This window comes from Nothobranchius furzeri, chromosome 13 (genome assembly GCF_043380555.1).
Source record: "Nothobranchius furzeri strain GRZ-AD chromosome 13, NfurGRZ-RIMD1, whole genome shotgun sequence".
NCBI lineage: Eukaryota > Metazoa > Chordata > Actinopteri > Cyprinodontiformes > Nothobranchiidae > Nothobranchius > Nothobranchius furzeri.
The window spans coordinates 39,555,814-39,569,692 of NC_091753.1; the positions used below are offsets into that span (position 1 = coordinate 39,555,814).

The 13,879-nt window shown below is 43.0% G+C and overlaps 1 protein-coding gene across 1 annotated transcript in view; it reads left to right on the top strand.

Annotated features, from left to right (window-relative positions):
- The window catches only part of LOC107380621 (uncharacterized), a 36,365-nt gene that overhangs the window by 21,709 nt on the left and 777 nt on the right, over window positions 1-13,879 (top strand). The window contains exons 35-44 of the mRNA XM_070543244.1: window positions 8,793-8,821; window positions 8,914-9,042; window positions 9,402-9,595; window positions 10,349-10,454; window positions 10,500-10,637; window positions 11,550-11,609; window positions 11,662-11,787; window positions 11,920-11,991; window positions 12,348-12,462; window positions 12,916-12,988. Of these exons, the coding sequence (XP_070399345.1) occupies window positions 8,793-8,821; window positions 8,914-9,042; window positions 9,402-9,595; window positions 10,349-10,454; window positions 10,500-10,637; window positions 11,550-11,609; window positions 11,662-11,787; window positions 11,920-11,991; window positions 12,348-12,462; window positions 12,916-12,988 (1,042 nt within the window). The remainder of the gene's footprint in view (window positions 1-8,792; window positions 8,822-8,913; window positions 9,043-9,401; window positions 9,596-10,348; window positions 10,455-10,499; window positions 10,638-11,549; window positions 11,610-11,661; window positions 11,788-11,919; window positions 11,992-12,347; window positions 12,463-12,915; window positions 12,989-13,879) is intronic.

Sequence of the window (13,879 nt, forward strand, 5' to 3'; positions counted from 1 at the left end):
TTTACTTGTAAAAAATCCCATGAAGTCATTGCTGCGGAGGGCTAAGGGAATAGATGGCTCAGAACTATGATTCTGTGTAAGTTTAGCAACTGTACTGAAAAGAAATTTTGGATTATGCTTATTCTCCTCAATTAATGCTGAAAAATAAGCAGTTCTAGTTTGTTGAAGCTTATTTTTATAAAGCACAAGACTATTTTTCTAGGACAGGTAGGCCTCCTCATGGTGCGTAGAGCGCCATGTTCTCTCCAATTTCCTAGAGATTTGTTTTAAGGCTCGTAGATGAGAGTTAATCCAGGGAGCCAACTTCCTGTCCCTAATTACCTTCTTTTTTAAAGGGGCAACATCATCTAATGCCACACGTAAAGAGGAATTAACATGATGAACTAAGGCATCAATTTGTGAGGGGCTAGAACTGAAAATATTGCCCTCTGCTACATGCCTCTGAGATGCTGAGGACAGTAAAGATGGAACAGTTTATTTAAAAGACGCAACTGCGTTGTCAGATAGAGACCGACTATAATGAAATTTACTTTCATGTCTCGAGAACTCAGTTATAAAAAACTCAAAGGTTATCAGAAAGTGGTCCGAGAGGACTGGATTATGTGGAAAGATTGTTATTTCCTCACACTCAATGTCATAAGTCAGAACAAGGTCCAATGTATGATGGCAGGAGTGGGTGGAGCTATGTATTCTTTGAGTAAAACCAATTGAGTCTAAGATATTACCAATCATTTTCGATGTCCACATGAATGTTGAAATCCCCCACTACAATGACCTCATCAGTATTTAGCACCAAATCAGATAAAAAATCAGAGATCTGATCTAAAAACTCAGAGTAAGGGCCTGGTGGACGATATAAAACTACAAACAAGAGTGGTTTTACAGTTTTGCAATCTGGATTAGGAAAACTAAGAATAAGATGTTCAAACGAACTGTAACTATTAATCTGTAAGGGACTGATTAATAAGTCCGAATGAAAAATGGTTGCCACTCCTCCTCCTCGCCCTGTACTTCGAGCAATATGATGATTTAAATAATTTGAAGGAGTCGACTCGTTTAAGCTAACATAGTCCTCTTGCTGCAGCCAGGATTCTGTGAGAGAGAGCAAAGAGATCTGATTATCACAAATCAACTCATTAACTAACAAAGTCTTAGAAAAAATGGATCTAATGTTCAACAACCCACATTTAATTTTTCTAGTTTTCTGCTCAGTTGAATTTGTTCTAATATTTATGAGATTTCCATGATTTGCTTTATTAAGCCTGATATTTAATCTGTGTGGTTTTGGCCGTGGGCAGGACACTGTCTCTATGGGGTAGTGGGTGGGTAACAGTACAGAAGCTGCAGAGGGGTGGGTTAAACTACGACTCTGCTTCCTGGTCTGGACCCTGGGTTGTCATGGAGGACTAATAAAACTGGCCATATTCCTAGAAAGAAGAGCTGCACCATCCAAAGAGGGATCTCTCCGCATCAGACCAGGTTTTCCCCAAAAAGTTTTCCAACTATCAATGTAGCCCACGTTGTTTTCAGGACACCACCTAGACAACCAGCGGTTGAAGGACAGCATGCGGCTAAACATGCCGTCACTGGTCCGATCAGGCAGGGGGCCAGAGAAAATTATGGAGTCCGACATTGTTTTGGCAAACTTACACACCGAAGCAACATTAATTTTAGTGACCTCCGATTGGCGTAACCGGGTGTCGTTACCGCCAGTGTGAATAACAATCTTACTGTATTTACGCTTATCCTTAGCCAGCAGTTTCAGATAAGATTTAATGTCGCCTGCTCTGGCCCCAGGTAAACATTTAACTATGGTTGCTGGAGTCTCTAATGCCACGTTTCTGACTATGGAGCTGCCAATGATCAGAGTCGGCTTATCAGTGGGTGCGTCACTGAGCGGGGAAAATCTATTAGAAACGTGGACGGGTTGGTGGTGGCCCACGGGCTGGGTTCTATGCTTCCTGCGTACCGTCACCCAGCTGGCCTGAGGTCCCGGCTGCTCGGGTTCCACTGGAGGGTCACTACGTGGTTGTTCTGAGCTAGTTAGCCCCGCGCTAGCTAAGTAACTACGGCTGTTTACAGGTTTTTCAACAGCGCGGAGCCGGGACTCCAATTCCGACACCCTCGCCTCCAAAGCTACAAAAATGCTACATTTATTACACGTACCATTATCACTAAAGGAGGCAGAGGAGTAACTAAACATCTGACACAGAGAGCAAGAGATAGGAGACGGAGAAGCAGAGACAGAAGTAGCCATAGCCGTGCTGAGGCTAAGCTAACTGGACGAGCAAACTGTTCAGTACCAAATAAACTGCGTGCAAACTCAAATGGTTCCCTAAAAGCTAGGTGGAACAACAGAAAATGTGTGTTTTAGCGTGCTTTTGTGCTACAATAACTCAGAGATATCCAAGTACAGAGAAATTAAATCAGCTTTAGGGAGCCCCAAACACCAAACAGCTACACGGAGTGCAACACTGAAAACAGGAAACAGGAAACGCCTTACCGCCAGGTGCAGCCAATCAGCAATCAGCTGATTCCACCCCCTGTGGAAGTAAACAACAATATTCCTGCTGCAACACACCAACTTTCACATTTCATCAAATCATTTACAACCAAAAAAGTCACATGAATTAATGTATGTACATGCAAAAATGCATCATTCTTATGACAAATACATGCACATTTAGTAATCACAGCAGATCTACAGATTGCTGTTTTGTTCTGATTTTTTAACAACAATTAATTTAGTTCATTTTTCACTTGTTATGAACAGAGGCCTACACTGCAAATTATTCTTCAGTACAAAATCATCGGTATTCCTCCAGATTGCCTCAGATTTCTGTAACTTTGGATAAAATGTTTGGTGAATCTGTAATGCAACCGGGGAGGTGTGCTCAATTATCACTGCAGCTTCACACATTCAGTTTTTTATAAACAGCTGATGCAGGAAAATGAAGCTGGGTAGAGCTGTAGTGACTTGAGTTCAGCTCATTTTCATGACAGATATAGCACATTGGAAGGGGATCCATTAAAAATGCAAACAAAAAAGGGACACACAACACTGCAATGGGAGCAAGCTATCACTGCGTCAACTTGATGAAGAAATGTAAAATCAACATTGTTTTACTGAACAATCACACGATAATAAATCACAGTGCATTAAGTGCCAACCATAGCCTTAAGACATGTGATTGTAACGAAATAGAGTGATGTAACTATCTAGAGTTGTATTTTAATACACTGTAAGTAGATCACTTTTTATAATCAGAAGAATAGGTTGTTTTTATCATCAGGGAGTTCATTTAACACTCTGTATTGACCTTGAGACAAGAAAAGAGAGAGTTGGGATCGTTTAAGAATTTTATTGTAAATTCTACAATCTATCAGGACTAACTCTGTGTTGTTTGGAAATGAATGTGATGTTCAATGTGTGTGTGTGTGTGTGGTTGGTTCAGACTCCTTAGGCTGACGTCATTGAATCTGGTAGTCTTTGTTATGACTAGATATCACGAGGCTTATAAAGTAATGACATGAGCTGCTATTTTGCCATGTACGTACCCAGTGGGGGGCCTCCCAGGTAGATCAGGAAATGCCAGGTCCAAGAACCTCGGATGTGTACTGGAGCTGTCGAAGCAGCGGTCGCAGCACGTCAAAGCCCGTCTGAAGGGTCGACCCCGGTACCAATCGGCAGCGTCAGCAGGTGCTCTTATTTTGAAAGGATGTCGTCTGGTTGTTAAACGACGAAAATCTCCAACTTCACAGTTCTTAGTTTAAAGAAGAAAACACATCTGGCCAGCCTGTGCTTCTCTTTGGGATGACAGTGACTAGAACTGAAGTCAAAATGGAACGGAGCTTAAAATGGCGTTGCCTTGTTTTATATCTCTAAATTGTTGATAAGTTTTAGTAAAGCGGATTGGACACTTTAAGTCAACAAGCCAGATTCTCCTGCGGCAGCCAAAAGCTCTGATTGGTTGGAACAATGTGTCATGCGTTTCTATGGAGATGAGGGTCAGTCTGTCTGTGCAATAGTCCTGTTTTCATTAAACACATAAATCATGACATCTTTATTCCACAGATCATTCACTTGAGTATTATTGATCAACATATGTTTTTCTTAATTTTTTTAATCACAAATAAAGTACTTTGATTAAGTAAAAGCATTCTTCTTCTCCTTCGGACTCTTCTCCTGGAATGTAAACAGTCTGAGGAACACCCGACCTTGGCTTTTATACACGGGTGTTACTGTGTACAGGGGCAGCTGTGTGGAGCTGAAAATTCCGAACTTCATAACCTTACATGATGAACGTGCCCAAGTCCATACTTATGAGAGCACCATGTGAGCACCTGTGTGCGTACACGCGCTTGTTTATGTAAGGTTTCTCTATAGGAGCGTCCAATAGAGAGTGTGAGGGGTCACAGATCTGCCCCCCAAAGATGCATAAGAGATGGAGGGAGCTCCAAGTCCCAGAGATCCAGGAGCTGCCCCAGAGCACAGGGACCCCAAGGAGACCTCGACCAGAAAAGCCCCTGCCCCGGCGCAGAGGATTGCCCCGGGGGGCCACAACCAGCAGCCGGCATATCAGCAGCAAGCCCACAGGCCCACCCGCAGCCTCCCACCCCCCAGCCCGCCGAGCCCGGGACCCAGCAACCCGGGACCCAGGGGCAACAACCCCCGCCAGGGACCCAGCAGAGCCCAGGGACCTAGATCCCACCAGGCAGCCACCGGGTTTGATCAGGCAGACACCAAAAATCTTAAACCCCCTGACCCGGGAGCCACGAACGCTCAGGCAGACCAAGGAACTACACTCCACACCAGGTGTGGCAGGGGGAGGGGAGACGAAGATGCATAGCATCAAAAGAAGTCCCAGGAAAAGGGAGGCGTCAAAGGCCCCACCTGACATAAACAGTCATACACAGACACAGTCACACTCTCCCTCCTTCATACTCACACATACACTTACAACCAAAGACTTATAAAAATGCACGCCGGACACCCACTCATGCTCCCCATACACAACCTATTCACTCTGGTCCCAGTACTGCTGCATATGGGGTACAACCATTACCAGTTCACAGAGTTCGACCCTTTCTGCTGGCATGCTGATGAGCAGGCTCCCCCGCCCAACGCTGAGCAAAGCAATCCACCACCCCAGACCCCAGATGGCAGGCCCGGAGTGGCTAATCGGGAGGGTCTGGAGAATTCCCGGTGGGCCGCGCGATGTTTGGGCCGCATGGGCCGGTGCTCTCGTTTTTGTTTTTTATCATTTTTATTTTTTTGTGCCGGTGTTCAGTCATGGCACTGAGGCCGCCGGGCGGATCTCATACGCTCCTCCCGGCTGTCTCTGGCTGGCTCTACCTGCAGGCTGCCGCTCGTTATTTTTTTTCCCTGTATGCGCCTGTGCGCACCACGTGACCATGCAGTTGACGGAAAGATGGAAAGTAGAAAGAGCAAGGGTGGCGCGGAGAAGGCAAGAATTAAAAAGAGGAAAGCGCTGGAAACAGATGCAGCTAAATGTGCCAAAATGAGCACCTTTTTTCTCAAACAAGCTTGCGGTCTTTAACTTCAAATGAAGATAAAACGGGTAAGGCAAGTCAAGATGTTAAACTTTACCAGCTGCAAATCACCATTCAAGTTAATTAAGCATCAATAATGAATTATATGGCATCATGACATAACGTTATGTAATATAATTAACAGTATGATGTGACTGATGCCACCAAACTGTCTTGTAGCCCCTCAGAGTCAAACACAAGATCCAGTAGGCCTAATAAGCACCAGGCAGAAGCCCACAGTTCCAGAGCGGGCATGTACAGGTAGGATTACTTATTGAGTCAGTGAACTGAATATTATTAAAATTTATATGATGAAAACTATCCTGGCTCTATATGAAAGTGTTCTAAAATGCTAGATGATTCAGCATTGATCAGAAAGCGTGTAAAAAAGGAAAATGAATGCTGAATTGTGACCATTTTCACACAATGTAGTGTCAGAAGAAGAGCCAGGAGCCAGCAGTGAGGGTATTGCTCCTGTTGGGATAGAAGGTGAGCCAACTCATGCGCAAACATCAGTTTCATTATAATAATTTTAATGTCCAAATAATAGTAGTGACCTGTTGTATTTTTAATAGTAAATGCACAAAGCCCACAACAGATCGCTATTAGAATGAAAGTAAAATGAAATAAGCCTGCATATTTTGCCATAGAAAATATTTTAATTGGTTACAAAAATGTGTTTTCCATATCAAATGTGCTAAAGCTTTACAGATGATTATTTTAATTGTGTGCAGGTGAGTCTAGGGAAACTGGAAAAAGTGTGAAAGGGAGTGCTGAGTCATTTCATTTTAAAGGTTTGAAAATCTCAGAACAGCTGTTTGAACAGAAGGTAGATTGTTATATTGTTAGAGAATGTGTTGTAAAGAACAATGTTGGAGATGTGCACTGATGTTCAAATAAACCTACATTGTAAAGCAACTCTTTCTTGCACTGAATTACAAGGCTTTACCGAGTAGTGTGCTTTTGTAGACTATACATATAAAGTTCTAACATGATTTTAATAATAATTCGTTAAGTGGGCCGGTCTGGGGTCTGAAACTCCAGGGCTGAAAATGTGTCCCACTCCGGCCCTGCCAGATGGCCAGATCTCCCTCCAGCCCCGGGAAGGCAAGTGACAACAGAGGTGTGCTAAGACCCCTAGTCTCCCTCCGCCTGCTCCAATATAGTGTTAGTGAGTGTTGATGAGGTGTATTCCATGGCTGTGGGGAGCGGGCAGTGCGGGCATCGTCTGGCCTACGCCAGCTGATGCCACCACACTACCCCACTTGCACCCACATCCCTCAGTGTTTAAGTGCAGTTTAAAACTGGAAGTTCGCACCGGCACTCGGGATGAGGCTGAAAGATCCCCCTGCCAAATGCCGTTGAATGTGCTCACTCCCAAGGCCCTAAGTGTGTGTTTGCGTGGACTGTCGTTGATGGAAGTGTTTAAGGTGCAAATAAAATTGGGGGGCAGGTTGCCACAGGAATGCGGCAATGGGGTCCATATCCGCACCCTCTGACTTGTCCACCCCCCAAGGTCCTATGTGCATGATTGTGTGATGAAGTGAGGGAGCAGGAGGAGAAAAATGTGTGGGGAGGAATGGCTGGTTGGACTTAGCCCTCCAGGAAGCCAGCTCCCCCAGTGGCCCCAATAGGCACCCCTGTTGCCAAAATGCCACCCAGGGCATGTAGACCCCAGCCCATCTTGCCTGGGCCCAAAGCAGCAGCATCACAGAGCCACACGGAGTCCGAGGGCACCAACCCAGCCCCAGCCCAGCAGAATATCTACTCCCATCCCTGCATTTGCACAACTTCCAGAATATATAAGACATAGGACATCCAGGTAAGGTTGGGTCCTCTCCCTCCTGGACACCCCCCTCCCCTGTGATGGAACAACAGAGGAGCCAAGGTCTACCCGAGGCCCCTGAGCCCGGGCCAGGCACTGCCGCTTGTTCCTGCCTTCTTCCCGGCAGCATACATGTCAGGACTCGACCCCTAAGGCCCCGCACAGATCCCCACACGGGGCCGGCCACCCCCACACCCTGAGCCCCCAGGCCCCCTGTCCCTTTTCTGCAGGTCTAGAAGCAGACTCTTGTTCACCATTGATTGTTTTTTTTCGTGGACCGTCGAAATTACAAAGAATTCAAAAAAAACCATAGCAAAAAAGTTTTAAGCATCAGGCGTGACATTAAAAGCAGATGCTTTGATGCTCCACCTGAGAGTAAATCTGTAAGGCTTGTCACCAGCATTCAGACATTAATTCTGTTTGCTTCACAGCCAGACAGGACACGGAAAAAAAAATACAAACAAAAGTTGTTTTCTGTAATTTTGCTTTCTGGTTTGACTCGTTTCTTTCTGGGACTTTATAATTTTAGCTTATCTAGTGTTGCAGAGAAGAGGTCAGACAAGGCCAGGGTGATCACAGCAAGCATACTGTGCAGCTGAGTCTACAGTGTAAGAACTAAAAACAACGACACAATAATAATAATAATAATAATAATAACAACAATAATAATAATAAACAGACTGTGAGCAGCAAAACAGCAGTAGAAATACCTTTACTGAGCTCAATTTAAATCAGTACACACATCAGGAGATATTTGTTTTGACTTCCCAAACTCCAGTCAGAAGTGAAAGTGTGTTTTGCTCTTGATTAAATAACACATTTTTAGATAATTACATCACAAACAGACACACTTGAGAAGCTAATATGTTTTAGGAAGTTGTTATGTTATGAAATGCTACTGGTGTTAATGGTACCAAGAAGTTATTTGTAAAAAAAACAATTAAGTGTCATTAATTTCCTGTAGTAACACTCCCACATGAACTAATGGACAAATCCGTTTGTGATTTTGGATTGTCGGTTGTTTTTTTCATTTCTTTCATGTCAGAAGCCATAAACATCATTAAACTCACTGGATCTGAACAGGAAATCAATGATTACATTTCTAATGACCTTAAGAGCGTTTGTTCCAGAGAAATGGTCCAATATCATTGTGCAGAGTGCTAACATGCATTAATGGCAGCATTCCAATAAGTACTGAAGCTGAGTGAATATAGGTACTCGTCCCTCTGCTGGAAACTCTCAAGTCCAAGATTACTTTTAACTTTAATTTTCATCTCTTCTTTCAGTTTCTTACGATTACTTTAATTTATACATACATACATATATATATATATATATATATATATATATATATATATATATATATATATATATATATATATATATATATATAATTTATTTATTTGTTTTGCAGGTTTACCTCCAGCTGGGACACCAGTGCAGGTAGTATAGTAAAAATATAATAATAATAAATTTAAAGCCATCCACGCTTCCACATCCACCTCCCATGAACTCCTTCACGTTCTGTTTTCCAGATGTCATGTGTGGAGGAAGAAATTGACCGCATGAGTGATTCTTTCCTGCAGCTGAGCATGCATTTGAAGAGCAGAGCTCAAATAAGCTCATGGGCAAAGGGGAGACAGCACAGTGCTGGTAACCACTCGGTAATTAGCTGAAATATGACACGCTGTATTTCCTGTGTATCATAAAATCCAGAGAACAAATGTGTGTTTAATTTAATGAAGTTACCAAGGGCTCAGAAATAATCTCTTTGTTTTTTTTATTTTATTTCAAGCATCCTGGGATTGATTTCTCCACCACTCATTGTTGCACTGAAGTGTCTTAATGAGTGATGGCAAATCAAATCATATTTCCCTCATGCTGATGCTCGTTTGCTCCTTTGACTTTACAAGAAAAGCATAAATCAGAATGAACGAGTATGATGTCTGCAGCGTTTGCATATTTGTGTGATTGCTTGATATGTTTTATCACACATGCACATGATCCAATTGTTTTTCCGCAGAGGGCAACATCAACAAACACGCCAAGCCTGAGCCGTAATGGAACAATGCTATTGGAGCTCAGGAGATGTTATGTATCACAGCGCCTCAATGAGCTGCAAGTCATGCTAGACCAAATGAGGCAGAGCCAGCCACATGACAGCCAGTCAAGAGATGGAGCAAGAGGCCATGCACAAAGTGACAGCAGCACCGATCAGCAGGGGGGGGGGGGGGGGGGGGGGGGGGGGCGTAGTCCCAGTGTAGATGGCTGCAGTCCTGCTGACATCCGGCAGCGGGGCAGTCCTTCAGCGGGACGGAGTCACAGCCCAAATGGTTTTAGTAACTCTGAACTGGAGAGTTGTGTTTCTGAGCAGCAGGGAGGTGCCTCTGTCCACAACAACAATCCTGACACATGACCTGCAGCGGCTGCCTTCAGGATCCTGGGAAATTTACACCAGCTGTCATTAATAAAAATAACAAGACACACAAGTGTCCATTATGTGGTTGTTCACGGACCAGAAAGACGACTCAAATCTGGACAAGATACTGAAAAATTGTCACTCCTTCATGTTATGTCACGCATTTTGTTTTCTTCATTAGAAAAAGACCTGAGTGACTTCATAACGGCTTGGTTGTGTTTTGTTTATTTATTTAGACTTATCAGAGATAAGGGCAGCAAGCAGCAGTGTGACACAATCTGTCATCTTGTCCAAACAGTTTCTCAGTCTGAATTCAACACGGGCCTTTGGGACGAGGCTTTTCCCATTTCCATTTTCTAATTAGGATGATAAACCTCAGCTGAACAAACACAAGGTGACACTTAGCACTGCATCCTGATCACAACAAGTTTATCCTCACACAGAGGTGACAACCTGCCTGTTTTCTTATAAAACTAGAAAACGTCCTTGCACCTTTTCTCCCTCTGCTCTTGTCTAACACAGATCACCTGAGCTCGTTTGTGTTTTATTAGAATTCCCTTCTACTTTTTCTGTAACTGGCAGATGGGAAACTATAAGATGCTGCTTGAAAGTCAGTCAGAAGAAAAGTCTGGGTTTCACGACTGCTGCCTTCTTCTGGTTCACTGGTTTTTCTGACTCATGGGGTTCTGCTTCTTATAATAGAAAGTCAGTATCCCTGCAGGGGACTGGGAGCCAAATCAGAAGGTCAGATGGAATAAGTCTTCTCTTACTATCAGTGTTAGCCCCAAGCTCTGTGCCAAGTCCCTTCTGGTTGAATTTGGCATTGCCCTGCAGCTAAATGTGGGTGCCTATTTGTGAGCATGCTCTGTGTTGCTCTGTGACTCCCAGAGGTCATATGAGTTATCATATAGATTAGCTTCTTTGCCACAGACATGACCTGTATGTCGACTTCACAGCAGGATGTAGAATCACATAACTTCATGCTGAGCTGCTCTAGCTGTGTACATCTATTTGTGAAGTAGTAGGTTTGCTCCAGTTGTTTAAATCAACACATGTTATTTTACTGAGACTGGGTCATGTTACATAACTTTATGAATGTGTGCAGCCTGCTTCCAGCATATATATAAAGATCAGGAGTGGATAAGGATAAAATGTGGGGGGGCAGCAGTAGCTCAGGAGGTAGAGAGTGTTGTCTGGTAATTGGAAGCTTGCAGGTTCAATCCCGGCTACCCCTGGAGAATGCTGCTGTTGTGTCCTTGGGCAAGATACTCAACCCTCTTTGGTGTGTTCTTACTGTGTTTAGTTTCTAATTCCATTTTTGGTTCTTTTTCAAACACAGGAAAGGGTTTTCTTTACCTTGCTAACGTTTCGTTTGTCGACTGCGAAACATCCTCAGAGCTGACGCTGATGGTGGCGTCACTTCCTACTCTGTTTATCCACGGGCAGCAGAGGATGCTGTCACCCTCTGCTGCCCACTCTCCCCTCTCCGATGACGCAGTCCCATGCACGATCCAATGTGTAGACCCCATCGTCTCTGTTCATAGTCTTGCATCCACATCTCCTTATCTCCATAGCTTCTTACATTTCAACAAAAATACAAAAGATGGATAAAAGAAGCTAAGATAAGGAGACGTGGATGCAGGACTATGAACAGAGACGATGGGGTCTACACATTGGATCGTGCATGGTACTGCATCATCGGAGAAGGGAGAGCGGGCAGCAGAGGGCGACAGCGTCCTCTGCTGCCCGCAGATAAACGGAGTAGGAAGTGATGCCGCCATCAGCGTCAGCTCTGAGGATTTTTTGCAGTTGGCAAACAAAACGATGGCAAGGTAAAGAAAACCCTTTCCTGTGTTTGAAAAAGAACCAAAAATGGAATAAGATACTCAACCTCCTTGCCTGCTGGTGGTGGTCAGAGGGTCTGGTGGCACCAGTGCTTGGAAGCCTCGCCTCTGTCAGTGTGGCCCAGGGCAGCATTGTAGCTTATCACGTTAGTGTGTGAATGTGTGTGTGAATGATACACTGTAGTCTAAAGTGCTTTGGAGTCCTCTGACTGTGATTGGCGCTATACAAGTGCGGGTCATTTATCATTTAAAATCTGCCTTTCCTCTCCAAACTGCAGCTTTTAGAGGTTTTTCAGGCACACGAGATTTCCATCTCAATTTCTGTCATGTTTGATCCATGGCTGTCTGCTGTAATCACGTTATAATCTTGAAATCCTTCCAAATCCCTGGAAATCTGTTCTTTGCAGGAACCCTGTATGCACACATGCATACACACAGCATATACTGTCTTAAATAATTAAGTCAAAGTCTCTTAAATTAACTAATTTTTATAGTTGTGTTTATTTTTTAATGCACATATTGTCTGTTTTTAAGGAATTACCCTTTCTCCTTCTGATCAGAAACAAATGCCTGGACAAATAAACAACCTTTTAACCATCCTCTCTTCTCACCGTTGTTTATTGTAGCTAACAGGTCAAACTCATAGGCTGCTGTTAAGGAACATAAATAGGTTTGAAGCTTCCTGTTTTTTATGATGAATGTACAGGCTGTCACTAAGCAGGCCTCCTCCAGTCACCATGGCACTGCATTACAGTTGCTATGGTTTCCCTGTCTGGAGGATGTGGCTCAACCAGGCCTGCCATATTTAGTCAGCTTCCTCTGTGCGAGCTTAATGCTGAAGCTACACACACACACACACACACACACACACACACACACACACACACACACACACACACACACACACACACACACACGCACACACACACATGCAAGAGAAGAAAAACATTTTAAAGTGTTTTTGCAAAAATATGAGCATTGTTAATGTTTAACAGTGTGTGTGTGTGTGTGTGTGTGTGTGTGTGTGTGTGTGTGTGTGTGTGTGTGTGTGTGTGTGTGTGTGTGTGTGTGTGAATGGAAGTAATGTAGTGTAAAGCACTTTGGAGTCCTTACTCTAAGAGGCGCTAAACAAATGTTAATCATTTATCATTCTATGTGTGTGTTAATGTAACCTAACACTATATGTTTATTCTTCAAATAGAAGACAAAGGAAATGATGAAACTCACAAATCCCTGGTTCTTATTATTTGTAAGTAATCCTATCATTGTTCCAGATAAAATGGCTGTGAGATTAAAGGCTGTGATTTCAGAGCGAGATTATTGTTTCTCTTTCAGGCTTTATCACAGGTTCATCTAAACTTCTTTCTTCATGTTTGATCACACAAATAAAGATAAGAGCAAATTTAGAGGAATAACACTTTCTTGTTGGGAACCTAATAATGACAGAAACAGGTTTTCTAAATATTTATCACAACATTTTATTTTCTTGCATCTTTAAGGAAAAAATAAAATCATCTAACAGGTGATTCTTCATGAATTGCTGTACTTTTTTAACAGTGTAATTGCCATGTTCTGTGTCCCCTTGGTCCCCAGCCCCCCCCCCCCCCCCCCCCCCCCGTTCTTCCTCTGTGCTCCCCTCATGTGTCCCCTTGTGCTCTGTGTGTCCTTATACTGACTCATATAACATATTTTTTAATAAAATTCAGTCTGTCATGAAAGAATTTAAGTGAAACTTGAAAATGACGTGGTAACTTAGGAAAAAAAACGTGTTTTTAATGCCATTAACATAAAGAACTAAAGATTTAAAGTAGAATTTGAACTGTTTATATCAAGTTTTAAGTGTGTCTGACATTCCAAGAACCCCAAATTCAAAACTTGACTGATTTCAATGTATGCAACAAATATGCCTTAAATAAGTTTTTTGTGGATCATACAAACTGATCCTATTTTGCATATAAATTGTGTATTTTTATTATTTTATTTCAGGTGCACTTAAGCAGACAACAATTTCTGCAAGCAAAACGTCAAATGCATGATTCAATGAATGATGTTTGACCTTCTCTCCACCTGTGGAGCTTGGGAATTTGAAAGAAAAAAGTAAGACTTGGTATAAAAAATGTCACGAGAAGGATTTCTGCCAGCAGCTGTTAAACAGGATTATGTAACACCAGACAAAGATGCTTCCTCTCATTCTTCATAAGCACATTGTTCTATTAAACGTGATTTGCACGAGGTTTT